The 16146-nt window shown below is 45.7% G+C and overlaps 1 protein-coding gene across 1 annotated transcript; it reads right to left on the bottom strand.

The window, feature by feature from the left end:
• Positions 1-6678: 6678 nt before the first annotated feature.
• Positions 6679-8973, bottom strand: LOC149330102 (uncharacterized). Its single transcript, XM_089559739.1, has one exon. It carries the CDS (start codon positions 8701-8703, stop codon positions 7600-7602), a length of 1104 nt encoding a protein of 367 aa, XP_089415865.1. The 5' UTR covers positions 8704-8973; the 3' UTR covers positions 6679-7599.
• Positions 8974-16146: the final 7173 nt, after the last annotated feature.

Below are 16146 nucleotides of genomic sequence, written 5' to 3'. Positions count from 1 at the left end.
AATGATGGCAAAGCGGATGAAGACCCCTAAATAAAGGAGCCGACGCTAAGTAGAAACACAAATTGCCTGAACTGAGGCCAGTAACCTCCCTTAATTAAAACCAGAGAACGTGGATCGAAGTTAGGGAGGACCGCAAACATTAAATGGTGGCTACAACACGCGCTCTTGAACGTTGTTTGCGCAGCCGTTCAGTTCAGCAGCTGTTTAAGTCGGGTTTTCTCAACCGGGAATATCTTTATACATTCATTCGGATGGGTATGTTAGCTGAGGAGTATTTATAATACATCCTTTCTTGCCTCCACAATCCATGGCTGTTCGCATGCACTGCGATGATCACTGAGGAGTACTTCGGTGGCGTGTGATGAATTACGCCACTGATTATGCTTAGTCAATAAAATCAATAGTCTGCGGTTTCTTTTATAACCTCGGGGATGCCACTCAGCTGCTTAGTTTTGCTAACCTAACAACCGCGGATATTATTACTCTAGTGCGGCGTTTTAGAATTATGTTCTGGATTCTTGGGCCAGCTGTGCCGTTTCTGTTTATTAATTCGCCAGTTTTTCCAGCTCACATCACCATTGGGAAAAGGAGTTGAAGGTGGGGCAGTCAGTTACCAGCCTTATATATTTACTTCAAGAATTTTTTTAATAACCTAGTTTTCCCAAAGAAAAGGCTACTTTAACGAGTTCTGAATTCCACTTTGCCTCTCTATTTTTCTCACGCAGATTGCTCAGATTTTAAATATCCTTAAAACAGCACCTCCGTGCAGCCTTATATTTTTGCCGCAACCGTATTATCGATTCTAGTGGTGGCATGTCTTTCGGCGGTGCCTGTGGAGTGTCGATTAGCATAAAGCTCTCCGAAAGCATTCAGTAAAAGCAGACAATATGGACCTCAACCTACTAATCGTTCGTCCTTTGCAGTTTGAAATAAGCAGACTTTGGTGTGGCGTTCATTCTTGCCTGAGGTTTGAAAATGTGTGGGAGGAAGAAACTTTTGTTTTTACGAATTGGCTTCGTCATTAACTTCGGCAGATTTTTGCAGCCATTCAACAAGAAATATACAGTCCAACATGTCCATACTCTCTGCCAGCTCTGCCATATTCTTAGGGAGCTGGAGTGTTGTCAACAACGAAAAAATAAAAAAAAAACGGTTAGAAGCTGCGGCTATAACGAACAAAACACCGGTTCTCTTCAACTTCGTTACAACGAGGTTTAACTGCAATACCAAACAAATAGCTGTAAGCTTGCGTCAACTTCTTCATAGATTTTGCCCAGAAAACATGCTATTAAAAGCAAAGGGAGGGACTAAATAAATTGTCAAGAAGATGGGCATTCGGCCAGCCGCACTGCCATGGCTATGATTGAGATCGTGCTCAGCTGACCGACGGCGGGCCCCCACTGCTTCACTGCTGCTTCCGTCGTCCTCAGCGTCACCAATGAGACCACCCTTACAAAACGTTTATCTTTAGCCTGTTTGCCACTGCCTTTAATTTGTTATGATCGCTCGGTATATACTTCGGTATTTACTTCAGAATGCATACCTGACCTTCGCAGGTACAAACCCACTGCTGACCTTCTATAGTTTGGCTGTTTCTAAGCCTATTTCATGCTCAGGTAATAAAGTTTATCACGTGTTTTGAAACAACTGAATGTTGCCGCTACCGGAGGAAAGGCGAGACCACAGTCACTGCGCCGCCTTTGCTACACGTCGGTCATGAGACATTACAATATATCTCACCATTCGACACCAGCTCACGTAGGCGCGTAACACGAAGAGTACGCGTATTTAAAAATGTCCAAGGAAGGGTGTTGTTAAGTGTTTTGTGCGAAATACTGAGGTGCTGGTGGTGCATAAAGGAAGGTTCGCCGGACTATCACTCTCTAGCCGTTCTCATTAACACCGCCTCGATGGCTCAGTGGTTATGGCGCTCGGCTTCTGACCCGAAGTACGACGGTTCCATCCCGGCCGCGGCGGTCGAATTTCGGTGGAGGCGAAATTCTAGAGGCCCGTGTACTGTGCGATGTCAGTGCACGTTAATGAACCCCAGGTGGTCGAAATTTCCGGAGCCCTTCACTACGGCGTCTCTCATAGCCTGAGCAGCTTTGGGATGTTAAGCCCCCATAAACCAAACCAGGAGTTCTTTGCTGCAGAGGGCGGCAAATTGTGGGGTTGTTTGACCGAACATGAATGTATAACAGCTAGACCTCTGTACCGGAGAAAGGCAAAACGCGTAATTTTAAATGGAGGAGCAGACATCCATAGTAGGTAAACTGGGGAGTAGGTAAAAGGGCTGTAGATCATGATGAAATGCAGGAAATTTTAATTTTAAAAGGGCCCAAAAAGAATTGCTACTGTTTTCTTTTTGTACCTTGGTAACAAACATGAAATGGCACACACTGAAGACCACAGAAAATAGACTTTGTCAGTCACCTTCACGATTGACATTCTTTGCATTTGCGGCACATGTTTTTTGCGCGGTAATTCGCACAGCATTGGGCTCTCCTCTCCTCTGCAGAGCTCTAATTGGGAGTGGAAAAGGTAGTGAGCACCCTTCTGCACATTTTTCGCAATCATAACGCCCTCAATGAAATCATCGTGCCCGTTGTCTGCACTGAGAAAAAGCTCCATGTTTTGCAGTTCTATCCGCCTGCCTCTGTCCACGCGCGTTTAGCAGAAATTATATTAATAGCATTGGACTTTAAATAGTCAAAGGCAGTTTTAACTAATTATTGATAACATTTCCATGTCAAATCACTAGTGAGATATAGAGCTGAAGAAATAAATCATATCTGAAAGAGAAAATATTCTGGAATGGGTAAAAAGGGACGAGTAGTGCGAAAACCTTCGGAAGAATGTTGGTGCAGGAAACAGCATGAAATCATGAACTACTGCAGCTGGCTATCCGCGAGAAACTTAGAGTTGTGTGAACGACTTACGACGAAGTTTTTAAAACCAACACAAACAGCTCAGAAGATGTGGTGCAGCCATCTTTTAGAATCGCAGCGAGCAGGACTTTCAACCAAAAATGTCAATGCGCTTTCGGTATGCGCGAGAACGCACGGTACGAACGCAAGGCGAGAATAAAATGCTTCAATAAAACGGAGAGTTGAGCTAGTTGGTACATGTTTCTTGGAAAAAACAGCGCTAAACGAAGGACAACGAAAAAGAGTACAACAGCGCCGGTCCTGTTCTACTCTTTTTCGTTGTCCTTCGTTTAGCGCTGTTTTTTCCAAGAAAGAATAAAATGCTTGTTTTGCAGTCTACTAGCGTCATTTCAACGTTCTTGGTGTATTCCCTGAGCAGTGACGAACGCGGTTGCGGTGATCTCCATCATATTGAGCTCGAAGTCACATGAGGGGGTGGAGTCGAGCTCCTGCACATGCGCATTGTGTGCGTGTTCATGCAGGATCGCATGTTTTAGGTGCAAAAGCGAGGTAAGAAAACACCGAGGTCGATTTGTTTTGTGCGGCCCACTGGTAAACAGAACATGAAATCGTGTTTTCTCCCGCTTCGCAAAGCGCTCCCGTCAGAGCCGGCGAGAAGGAAGGGCGTCAGGCGCGTGCGTGGAAAAAGCACCCTGGTGTGCTTACCGCGCATGATCATTGCGCAGCCGATTCTCGCTGACTCTCATGACTACGCCCGTTGTGCTCTAAGAGGTGCGGGCCGGGCGCTGTTATTTTTTTTTCCTTTTACACGCCGCCCACCCTAATTTTAACTCTCATGACATCGCTACGCAAGCTTGGTGGCCGCGTGATCGCATGTTCCCTCTAACAGTGGACTATACTGTTCATGCATCAAGCCTAAGGCGGTTCTTCCAGAGCCCTGAGCAAGCTTGGACACAATAAGGCGTGTTTAGAGATTCTCGAAGAGAAACTAAGCGGCTCTTAAGGTATCCTCTCTTAGGCAAAGATGTGATCTAAAATTTTGTCTGAAGAGCTCGAAAAGCGCCATGACTGAAGGGCGGGTGCTGCAGAAAGAGCAGTTTTTGTTCGTCTTTATAAAGTTTATCGTCCGTAAGCGGCTCAGGCTATGAGGGACGAATTAGTGGACGGCTCCGATCGATTTAGACCTCCTGGGGTTCTTTAGCGTACAGAGAAATCGCGCAGTCCCGCTGGCCCGTGCGCTCTGTGATTTCAGTGCACGTTAAAGAACCCCAGGTGTTCAAAGTTACGCTTATTTTCGATTTCCTCTGAGCATTTCTGCCGTGTGCATTTGTTCCTTGAGTTCTGTGTTTTATGATTTATTATGTCCTAGTTTTTAGTGCAGTTTGTTGCTTTGCGCTGTAAGGATAAGCTGGCGCCGCTGTCAGGCTCCGAACTCTCTTCACCTGTTTCAATCAATAAAAAAGGTATTTCTTGTATGCGATTTAACCTAAATGTTAGAAAACAAGGAGGCTTTTCAAGATTTATAAAGGTTGGACGAGGTTCACTGCCACTTCCACGCCCCGAGTTTTTTTTTTTAATTATGAGTCTATTTAGACTTTCCTACAAACCTCAGGAGCTAGATTTTGTCCATGACCGACAACCAGCGGTGTGGCGTTTAGGTGAAAGGAGAAAATAACTTCATTTGATAGCAATATTTATTATTTGGACATTCTTGAAACATACATTTACTAATGAGGCCTACGCATGGCAATCCAAATACTTGTTTATTTATTTATTTATTTATTTATTTATTTATTTATTTTATTTACATATACTGCAGCCCCGATGGGGCTATTGCAGGAGTGGGAGGAAGAAGAAAAAGAAAAAAAAAAGGCAGAGAGCGACAACATATTCAGAACTGAACACCATTAAAATACAGAACAGAAATGCAACAGACTAATCACAGATTTGCAACAACATTAAAAAATAGGTTTGGTTCCAGGGAGCGTATATCACCGGGTAAAGAATTCCATCGTTCGATAACACGAGGAAAAAAACTAAACTTGAACATATCAGTGCGCGCGTGAATGGGTGTTACATTCAATGGGTGGTAGCTCCTTGTAGATGAAGATGCTGAAAAATGCAAATACTCAGACAGTGAAGCAAAGCGGGATGAATTAACAATACCATGAAAATATTTTAAACACTCATTGTCGCGGCGGGTACAAAGGAGGGAAAGGCCTATGGCAGGAAGAGTGGATGAAGGTGAAAAATTTCTGTCATACCGTCGGCAAATAAACCGTACTGCTTTCCTTTGGACGGATTCCAGCTTACTGATATCGGACTGTTTATGAGGATTCTAGATTATTGACCCATACTCTAAAAGTGGACGAATTAAAGCTTTGTATGTTACCAGTTTAGTTTCTTGGGGGGCAACACTAAGTGTACGTTTTAGATAACCGAGCCTCCGCATTGCATTATTGGATATTGTGTTAATATGCTTTGACCAGGACAAGTTAGACGAAAAAAGAAGACCTAAATATTTGTACTCGGACACTTGATTCAGAGAGTTATCTTTGAATGAGTAGGTGTAAGAAGATGGTATTGTGCGATTACAGAATGACATGTATACAGATTTACGAAAGTTTATTTGCATTTGCCATGTTTCACACCATGAGCAGAATGACACGAATGACTGATTTAGTTGCGCGTGATCCTCAGGGGTGTTAATTGAACTGTATATCACACAATCATCTGCATACAACCGAATTTTTGAAATAATACTTTCTGGCAAATCATTAATGTATAATAAAAACAACAGTGGCCCGAGCACGGATCCTTGTGGTACACCGGATGATACATTAACAGTTTCAGATGAACAGGAGTTGAAAGAAACATACTGTGTACGATTAGAAAGAAAGCTTGATATCCAGTCTACCAGTAACGGGTTTTTGAGTATTGCATTAAGTTTACAAAGAAGTTTGCTGTGGAGAACGGTGTCGAAAGCTTTAGAAAGGTCGATAAATAAAGCGTCGATTTGTGAGCCCGTGTCGAGGGAACTAGCAATGTCGTGCGTGAATTCTACAAGTTGTGAAATGGTACTTAGCCCCCGCCGAAACCCATGCTGAAATTTGCCCAAGATATTGTTAGCTTCAAGAAATTCTGTAATGTGCTTATGAATGATATGTTCTAGTAATTTGCATGAGTGTGAAGTTAACGAAATGGGGCGATAGTTGGACAAGATTTGGGTGCTGCCAGCTTTAAACAGGGGAATAACTTTCGCAAGCTTCCAGGCTACGGGGACGGTTGCGGATGATAGCGATTTCTGGAAGATGGTAGTCAAATAGCGGCTGGTCCAAAGAGAGTAACGGTGCAGAAATACATTAGGGATATCATCAGGACCACTACTTTTTTTCACATTTAAGTTCAGAATGAGGTTCAGAACACCTTCGACGCTTATTGAAATATCATTGACAGAACATTGGGAGTTGCTAGGAAAAGTAATCATTTCAAGGTTATCTCTTGTAAATACCGACTGAAAATATGTGTTGAAACTAGTAGCTATAGCTAATGAGTCACAGACCGGCTTATCATCAATAATGAAGGTATTCGGACTAGTGTTCTGTGGCAATATGGATGCCCAAAACTTGCGGGGATTGTGTTTCATTAATTGCGGCAAGGAATTTCTGTAGTAAAAATCTTTTTCCGAGTGAACTTTGGCACGGAGTTCTTCTTTAGCGTCGCAGAACTGTTGCAAAAGTTCAGGGTTACCACTGCGCTTGGAAACGCGTAGTCTGGCAACACGGCGAGAAAGATGCAGTATGTCTCTTGTTATCCAGGGCATACTGTGGTTTTGCTTTTTAGTTTTTAATGGAACAAAACGCTCAATACAGACCTTCACAATGTTTTCGAAAAATGTTACTAAAGAATTCACGTCACATGATATGCTAAGGTGCTGAAACTGTTCAAATGCGTCACTTAATAAATCCAGGATAGCCACGTCGTCTGCTCTACTGAAATCCGGAAATGTTGAATAAGTTAGTTTTGAGGAAGGAATAGAACATGGGATCGAAACAAGAACAGCGTTGTGATCGGATATCCCCTCGACGACTTCGCATGTAAAATTCGTCGCGAAAAGAGAAGAGCTTAAAAACACCAGATCCAGTATTGCCGACGACCTCGTGGACTTATCAACTATCTGTTTTAATCCAAATGACAAAGAAAAATTGACAAGTTCATTACTGATTGCAATGTCGTGACCAGTAATGGATAATGTATGCCACTGAATTCCGGGAAGATTGAAGTCTCCTAGGATAATTATATTTGGATTGCTGATATGATGAGAATGCAAGAAGTTACTTAAAGAATGCACGTGGTCTACGGAAGTGCCCGGTGGTCGATACACCGCACCGATAACAAATGATTTGTTACCTAAGTAGAGTTTGCACCAAGTTGACTCTATTTCGACAGGGACCGAAATTTCAACAAATTTCAGACTAGACTTAATGAAGAGAGCGACACCGCCTCCTTTCCCATGCTGCCTGTCAGCCCTAATTCCAACGAAACCTGGAGGAGTTATTTCAGAGTCAATTATACCATCATGTAGCCACGTTTCGGTGACCGCAATGATATCAGGCGAATGAGTTAGGATTAAAGAGATAAAATTTGGAAGCTTGTTTACTAAACTTCTGGCATTAATGTTCAGAACACGAAGGTTGGCGGCGGTGTCCCGTCAGTCAGAATCTGCGGGTGGCTTGGCAGCAGTAGCATTAGCAGCACCAGAGTTCGGGGGCGTTGATTTCGAATCTTTGATCAAACTTTTCTCAACATCATCCCAGTTGTACCGCACGCTATCAATAAACACGTGGTCATAACGCAAATGAACCTTTGAGCCACTGTCACGATAAGATTGCGTTGCATCCCATATTTTTTTCCGGATCAATCGAACATGAGCAGAGAAATCCTCGGATAAGCTAATGCCTGAATTTTTGAGCCTATGAGCATTTTTTAACGCTTGAGTTTTTTCCCGAAAGTCAAGTAGCCTAACGATGACAGGACGAGGGCGCCCTTCCTGCTTTCTACCTAGCCGATGATACCTTTCTATTTTAGGACAATCCAACTGAAGGTTATCGATGAATACCTTAGTCACCGCAATGAACAGAGCTTTGTTAGTTTCTTCATCTTCTTCAGCAAGACCGTGAAATATAAGATTGTTTCTGCGAGAACGGTTTTCCAGCTCATCATTTCTTGAAACAAGCTTGCTAACAACCTCAGACAACGAATTCAACTGGCGTTGCACGGTCCCGTCGCTTGCGTCGCCGTTCGAGGTTGGCGGGTTTGACTCAAGAGCAGAGACTCGTGATTCAAGTGCCTCAAAGCGAGAGTTCACTCTCTGCTGGAAACGTTTTATATCTGCAATATCTTCGGCCATTTTTCTCTGGCCCGCAAGCAGTTCGGCAAGCATTTCATTAATAGCTGGCTGATTGGAAGTGGAGCAAGCGTCATCAGTGCTTGCTACTTGAACATTAACGGAAGAAGATGTAGAACGTGTGCCTGGTTTTGAACCGGGATTGCTGTGAGAGGGTCCAGGATTAGTTTCCACATCTCCGCTTAAGAGAACACTAGCAATGCAGTAAACAAGCTGTGAATACAACGATACAGACACATAACGAAAACCGCGATTGTGTGGGCGAGGAAACAGCATCAAAAATCTGTCATCAGAGCGGACGCAACGTGCGTTTTCAAGAAAACGTACCTGCGTGAAGAATAAGAAGCGGATCAGCATGCTGCCGCTTTCGCTGTCTCCTAGCCCACTGGCAGTCCGCTGTGTAGGCATTGCTTTTATACGATCCGTGGGTGACGTCACAGAACTTGGCTTTAAGATGACCGGTAGATCGAAGATGACATCGTCGAAGGGAGATGCTCGGCCAGGCTGCGCAGTGGAGGGCACACCCGTGCTGTCTTTTACAGGAAAGGTAGGGCAGTCCACGCTCGCACAGATGTCATCCACGTGTAGGATTGGTGATGGCGATGGAACTGAAGTCCGTAGCGCAAGGAAACAAGGCGCCGCTGTAGTCCCGACGAAGGCACCAGCGAGGCAGGCGCAGAACTGCGTGAAGAATAAGAAGCGGATCAGCATGCTGCCGCTTTCGCTGTCTCCTAGCCCACTCTTAAAATTAAAAATTAAAATTAAAATCATATATAAATATAATAGAACACGAAGAAAATGTCGAAATACGCCGTGCAATTAAATTTTGCTTTCGGCTGTGCTTCTCAAAAAAAAAAACATTAAAGATGAAATGTTCAAAAAAAAACACTCTTCAGAAACCAGAATACCACAAAGCTTAGGACGAAAAATATTTCTTAACAAATTTGTCTTTTTAAATTCATGGGATGTCGTCGTTAAAACACCGCATACTTTACGAAACTGTCGGATTGCATGCGATTAGCGAGAACTCAATAATGCATGAACAAGGTTTAGTAAATGTTCACCGTAAGGCAGTCCCTGCTTTACAATCGAGTATACAAGAAGCATGGATTACCAAGTGCGTTCAAAAGCAATTTTCGCAGTCCTAAATCAGCGTCACCCTATTGTAAATCTGCTGATCCGTTTAAATGCCACCAAGTACAGCACATGACGCCATATGAGAGCACCTACATAATGCATTCAGAGCTGTTAAGCTAGGGTTCCCAATATCTCAATTTATAGGACGCTATAAATGCAATGTTCGGCCGAATATTTCCATATGTACATGGATTATAATCCACATGTCCACAGTTTTATGACCACTTTGCAGTCTGTAAATTAATGGGAATTTCCGTAGTCATATGTCCGCTATATCATGGCCAACTCAAGCCAAAGCCACCTCCTTCGAACACAGTCAGTGCTTCTTATCCATGAACACCCTGTTATTTTTATTCATCTTTACCCGTACTGATTTTCACCTTTTAATCGAAATGTGACTTTTCCATCCATAATCTCGCGTCGTCCAAACCATTTTTATTAGAACAGTACTTTGTTTGGCTTGTTGGTAATCCATTGAAGCATGTACTAGTAGCGCACAAAGACAAGGACAGACCGGGAAGAGATGAACAAAGCGCTGACTTACAACTGAGCCTTACTGAAAAACAAGGGGGGTGTTTAGACATATTTTGTTGCACGCGATGTAGTCGAAGTCAAAACATCATATGAAGTGTGTCATCCGAAACTAGCAACAGAAATGAATCAAAAATCAAACAAAAACTCAGAATACAAAAAAAAGAATAATTCAACCGCGAACCGCGAGAAAACACGGGCGCGAGCAAGGCTAAGCAATTGTTTAGCCGTGTTTAGCTGTGTTTGAAAGGCTTCGCGCGGAGACTACTCGCTGCAGAAAATCTTCTTTAGCCGTTTTTAGACGTTTTAGCAGTGCTTAGCCGGTGAAGCTTCAAAGGCTTGGTTTGGAGATTATTCGCTAGAGATTAACCCAAGCTAGCCAGGCATAAGCTCCGTGGTTGGCCTAGGGACACGCTTGCGGAGTGAAAAGGGAGGTGTTTGCTCTCTCGAGTTAGTGCCGAAGAAAGAAATTGTCTGTAGGCGCCTAGACGTCCATGAAGCAGATCGTTAATCCTACTATTGATGAATGACACGCTTCTATTGTCAGAAACGACGTCAGCGTAGCATCCTTACCATCGCGCTAGTAGTAGAACTGTGGACGTTCCTCTGCAGCGCCTAAATCTCCGGGGCAAATATCTCAGGGATACGTTCTCAGAAACGCCACCGCGACTTTTAATGAGAAAAGCGTGAGCTACTTCTAAAATTCTCTTCTCAACATCTAGGCGCGGCAGATTGCAACTCGTCACTTTGATGGTGACGGTACGCTAATTGCATGATGCGGAGGGGGAACGAAGGGGATGACTATGATATGCTGTCGACATTGTGGTGGTAGGGCGAACTTATCGCATTAGCCCCTATCCAATTTTCGGCCGACCCGCTCGAAGATGGTCCGGTCCGTACTTGTTTTACTCAGTCTTTCAAGCTGGGCGATTCGCACCGCCTCGGCGAGTATAGTGCAACTATTATGCACCCCTACTTCCAGCAGGCGGTCTACACAGGTGGAGATTGGCAGGCCCAGCGCCCTTTTGACGGAGCGCTGAATAAGTGCGTCGAACCCATCATTCCAGTTCGCCCTAATATCGAGGAACAGCATGGCGTAACATATTCGGCTAATGATGCACGCCTGCGTCATTTTCAGGATGCTACGTTCTTTCAGACCTCTGCCCTAGAGCGCTACCCTCCTGAAGATCCGTGTTTCTTGCGCAGCCTAGTTTCAGAGCTTCTTGACAGTTCCTTCCTATACCCGTCCTCTTGAATAAAGAGCCCGACGATCTTGGTTTCATTAACTTTCGGCATGGTTTTGCCCTCAACCTTAATTTAGAAGTTCTAGTTGATCTTGCGCCGGAGAAGAGGGCGGAGGCGCTGCCTAAAAGGGTCGGGAAATTTAGGGCAGGAGAGGCAGCCTACGTAGACGCAGTGAGTGGCAGGTCGGGGGCGGCGGTCGCCTCCGTAGTCGACGACTGAAATGCACCTGTCGCCACCGCCTCCTTTAGGAGTAGACACGTAGATGCAGGTGAGGAGTTCGCAATAGCGCTCGCCTACGCCGGAACCAAGGCTAGTTTCATTCTTAGCAGCAGCGAAACTGCAATCTGGAACATCGGAAAGGGCAGGGCCTCGCCGGAAACGGCTCTCTCCGGTCCGCAGCCAAAATGTATCGCACATCACCTTAATTTCGGTCCCATCGCACACATCCGTCCCCGGTAACGAGGTGACCCACGCGTCAGCCAGAGATCTCTACTTCCGGGTAACCGTAGAGCCGCCCGACTGCCAGGCTGTGAACAAGCGTTTGCAAATATTCGCGGGAATCGTCGACAACTATAGGTTAGGAAGACGTCTAGTTCCACCGCCGGATCCAAGTTTAAACAATAAAGAGGCTGTTCTCTGGCGACGATCACAGGCCGAAAATTTTTCAAACCCCGTCTGGTTGTTTCGCACCCAGGTAGACGATAGGAAAGACGATAAATGTAAGACTTTCGGAGGGAAAGGGACCCTCGATCACATAATTTGGTTATGCCCGCGCCCCCGTGCACTGAGGACAAAATTGATAGTAGAGGACACTGGGAGGCCCTGCAGCGGAGCGAGGTCCCCACCGACCAGCAACGAGCTGTCCACCTCGCAGCTGAGGCCGCAAAGAACAAAACTATCTTCGCCAGTCTTAAGTCGCGGAGGTCCCGGCCCCCGTCCCCCAGGCCTGCGCTCTAGGGGCGGGGAGTAGGGGGCTTCCTACACCGCTGGCAATAAACTTAAACATCACCGTCAGCATCGGAACGCTAAAGGCACCCGACGGCTGTGTAATATCACTGCACATTAAAAATCTTCAAATGGTCGCGGTCATGTCGGAGCCCTCCGCGATCACACCGCTTTCTCTCTACCTTCTTCCACTCACTCCTTCGCCTCTTCTGTTCCGCCGCCGTTGGCGTGTCCACCGAGGTTAAGACATTTACTGCGGGATTTTCTTTCCTCAATATCAAATTCCATTTTAATTCCTCACAATGGGTGGACATCTCTGTACCTTACCGAGACATAAACGCTTCTTATCGGAGGGGTTTATGTCTACCATCTCGCGTACTCCATATCCGCTTTCATCCCCCTCGGAAAGGGCTAACCAAAAGCGAGAAGCGTTGGCTGCTTCGCTTATACGAGGTCTGTTAGAAAAGTATCCGACTTTATTTTTTTTTGTGAACACCTTATGGATATGAAACAAGCGCGCTTACACCAGCCGACCTTGAACCCTCGTGCGCATGCACGAATGTTTTCCCGCCTGCCGATAGCGTCAGTCTCTGGGAAGCAGCGTTTGAGTGAGGCAGTGCGCAGTGCTCTCGTCGGTTTTTTGTTGCAAGGAAAATGGCAGAGCGAGAGGAGCAGCGCTACGACCTCAAATTGTGCCAGAAACTTGGCGATAGCCAAGTGGAAACCATTCGAAATTTTCAGACGGCTTTCGGTGATGATGTTATGAGCAGCACACAGATTAAGCAGTGGTGCAACTGGTTTAAAGACGGCCGCACATCTGTGAAGAGAGAGCCACGCTCCGGCCGGCCATCAACATGCCTAAATTACCAGATAATTGCCGAAGTGAACGCTGTGGTGATGCGGGACTGTTGTGTGACTATCCGAGAAATTGCGGAAGAGATGGACATCAGCAATTTTTCTGCACAATTCCGTTATCACCGAAGATTTAGCCATGGAGAGAGTTGCGGTGAAATTCGTGCCGAAGATGCTGACGGTGGAGAAAAAGCAGCTTCGTGTTGAAGTCTCACAGGAGATGCTGGATTCCACAAACAGTTACCCTGACTTCACCGACGCCGTAATCACTAGTGACGAGTCTTGCGTGTACGGGTACGACCCGGAAACCAAATCCCAGTCGTCACAGAGGACGCATTCCACGTTACCAAGACCAAAGAAGGCCCGCCAAGTGCGCAGCAATGTCGAAGTAATGCTGACTGCTTTTTTGACTCCCTCTGTGTGGCACACCACGAGTACGCACCCCACAGGATCAAAGAATGACTAAAGAGTACTACAGGGATGTCCTCCATCGCCTACGTGGTGCTGTGCGGCGCAAGAGACCGGAATTGAGGTCAACAAGAAATTGGCGCATCCCTCGCGGCATTGCTCCTGCACATTCCTCGCATTTGATTCAGACTTTTCTGGCGAAAAACCAGACTCCTGTAGTTCAACAGGCTCCTTGCTCTCCTGATATGTCCCCCTACGATTTCTGGCTGTTTCCTAAACTCAAGAGGCCATTGAAAGGTGCGCTATTTCAGAAAAGAAAGGACATTATGGCTGCAACGACAGCAGAGCTAAATTTCATTCCGAAAAGGGCCTTTTCGGTATACTTCTAACAATGGCAGCACCGCTGGGAGATGTATATGGAGCCCCAAGGAGACTACTTTGAAGGTTATTAGGTTTCTAACGCTCGAGTTATGCCAGTTTTTTGTTCTTCGGCCAAAGGTCGGACACTTTTCTAAGAGACCTCGTATACCGGCACTTTACAGTGCCCGGCAGTGCTGCAATATTTTAATCCAGCTTTTAACGGGGAGCGCCAGCATTGTGGGTGCGCGTTCTCGGACGTGTACCACATGGTGCGGGCATGCCCCTCTAACCCCGCTTACCCCTCTTTCCCCTCACTTACACAAGAGAGCTGGGAGGCTGCCCTGCTCGGCTGCTCTACCTTCGAGAGCCAACGAGCTCTCGTGGCAGCGGCCCGAGCTCCCGCGGAAGCTAGAGGGGTTCAGGACTGGAAACTTCCTTAGAATTAGTAAAGAGCTGGCGCTTAAGGCCAGTCTGAATCTGTCCTGTAAATGACCTTAAACGTTTTCCATCAGCACCACCACCTGCACTCCTCCTACTATTATTTTTTAGCTATCCTTAGAACCTCACTCTCTTCCTTGTCTTTCTCCATTCTACTAGTTTGGTTTGGTTTGGTTTTTGAGGAAAGTAAATGGCGCAGTATCTGTCTCACATATATCGGCGGACACCCGAACCGCGCCGTAAGGGAAGGGAGGAAGGTGGGAGTGATAGAAGAGAGAAAGAGGTGCCGTAGTGGAGGTCTCCGGAATAATTTCGACCCCCTGGGGTTCTTAAACGTGCACTGACATCGCATAGCACACAGGCGCCTCTTGCGTTTCGCCTCCATCGAAACGCGGCCGCCGCGGTCGGGTTCGAACCCGGGTACTGGCATTCTCTGATAACATGCCTGCTTTTCTGTACCGTTCATTCCGCTCCGATTTTGTGTCTTCCTCTCTCGTATTTCTTTAGTTCCCCGTGCAATGTTCTGCTGAGCAGCTGTGTTTTTTGTTGCACTTTCTTCACGTCAACCCGACTTCCACTTGTCGATGCATCGTGTCACAGTGCCTATGCATGTACAAAAGTTCATTCCAGTTCAAGTTCTCTATCTTACCGTCCTCCACGACTCACACCTTCATCATCCCAAGACCGACGGCCTTATTTAATCTCTGCCAATGATGAACTCTGTGCCCTGACAAGGACGAGTCCTCTTTCAAAACGTTTGCTAGCAGACCTAAGCTCCCATTCAATTTTGTTCATTTTGTTTTGAAAATCACTACTTAAACTCCGATAAGTATTGCACCATTTGAAGTTGCCACAGCCTTTAGCTTCTTTTCATTATCCCACTCGCGTGTAAAAATATTGCTTCTTTCCACCGAGCATTAAACATTAGAATTCATGGCCTGGAAGCGTCCCCCTTTAACCTGGAATCAAACTTTAGAGGCGGTTGTCTATTGTTAATATTTTGATATCTCTGCTCGTGTTGTGCTCGAAAATGCTACTGCTTTCGTTTCCACTAAACGTCTGTACAAGCCTCATCGAAGCTGCAGTACATAAAATAAATAAACAAATGTTAACCGGCAAAAAAAAAAGAGTGGCCATAAACGCTTCTAACCGCATAGGACAAAAAAAAACATGACGAAAAAATCAAACATATGGTTCGCGACAGGACGTATTTTGCCAAGGTTATTTTCGAGAGCGTCCTGGGGTCGACAAGCATGTCATGTTTCTTATACTGATTGGAAAAGCTTATCTCGTACGTGCGTACGTGCCGTGCTAGAACACCCAATCCGGGAAGGCTTAACTCGGAAGCTCTCGACTCAACACAGCCGAAGAAGCTCGACTTCCACTCTGCCACGGTCGATACTTCCCTACCCATCCGAAGCGTGCATCCCCGCAGAGATGAGAGACCCTCTTCGGTCAACGCTTTTATTCCATTAAGCGCTTCCCTACTTTTTCAGTATCGCCATGATTCTTGTGGTAGACTAATCAAACACTGCCGTGTTTTCGCAGTGCTGCCGACCGTAACGGTTGTTATGATTGGTTCAGACTCTATGCTTGCACTTCTTCGGCCAGGAAACGAAGCGAAGAACACAAACACGACAAAGAATGGCAAAACCTAGTGCTGAAGCGTCACGCTAAACGGGAGCTTCATTAGTATAATGAGGCGAAAACTGGTTCCACGGGGACCCTCAATGCTCTCAGTGTTTATATTTGACAGCTAACGAGCACTGCGCGTCGGCAGCGTCAGTATCCTATTTCCGTGAATATCTTGCCTACATTTTCCAGTATTGATGGTTGATCGGTGCTCTTCTAATATTATTCATATCGCCAGGCTTGTGTAATAAAACGACCAGAAAAAAGAAGAGATACCCTCCTACCGTTTTAATTGTGGAACCA

The sequence above is a fragment of the Amblyomma mixtum genome, chromosome 9 (assembly GCF_055824585.1).
Source record: "Amblyomma mixtum isolate Tamu chromosome 9, ASM5582458v1, whole genome shotgun sequence".
In the NCBI taxonomy this organism is placed as follows: Eukaryota; Metazoa; Arthropoda; class Arachnida; order Ixodida; family Ixodidae; genus Amblyomma; species Amblyomma mixtum.
The sequence above is the reverse complement of the archived record's forward strand: the minus strand, read 5'-3'. Positions and strand labels throughout refer to the sequence as shown.

Coding starts and splice junctions, on each gene's coding strand:
- LOC149330102 (XM_089559739.1), bottom strand. CDS start 8,703: ATGCCTACACAGCGGACTGCCAGTGGGCTAGGAGACAGCGAAAGCGGC.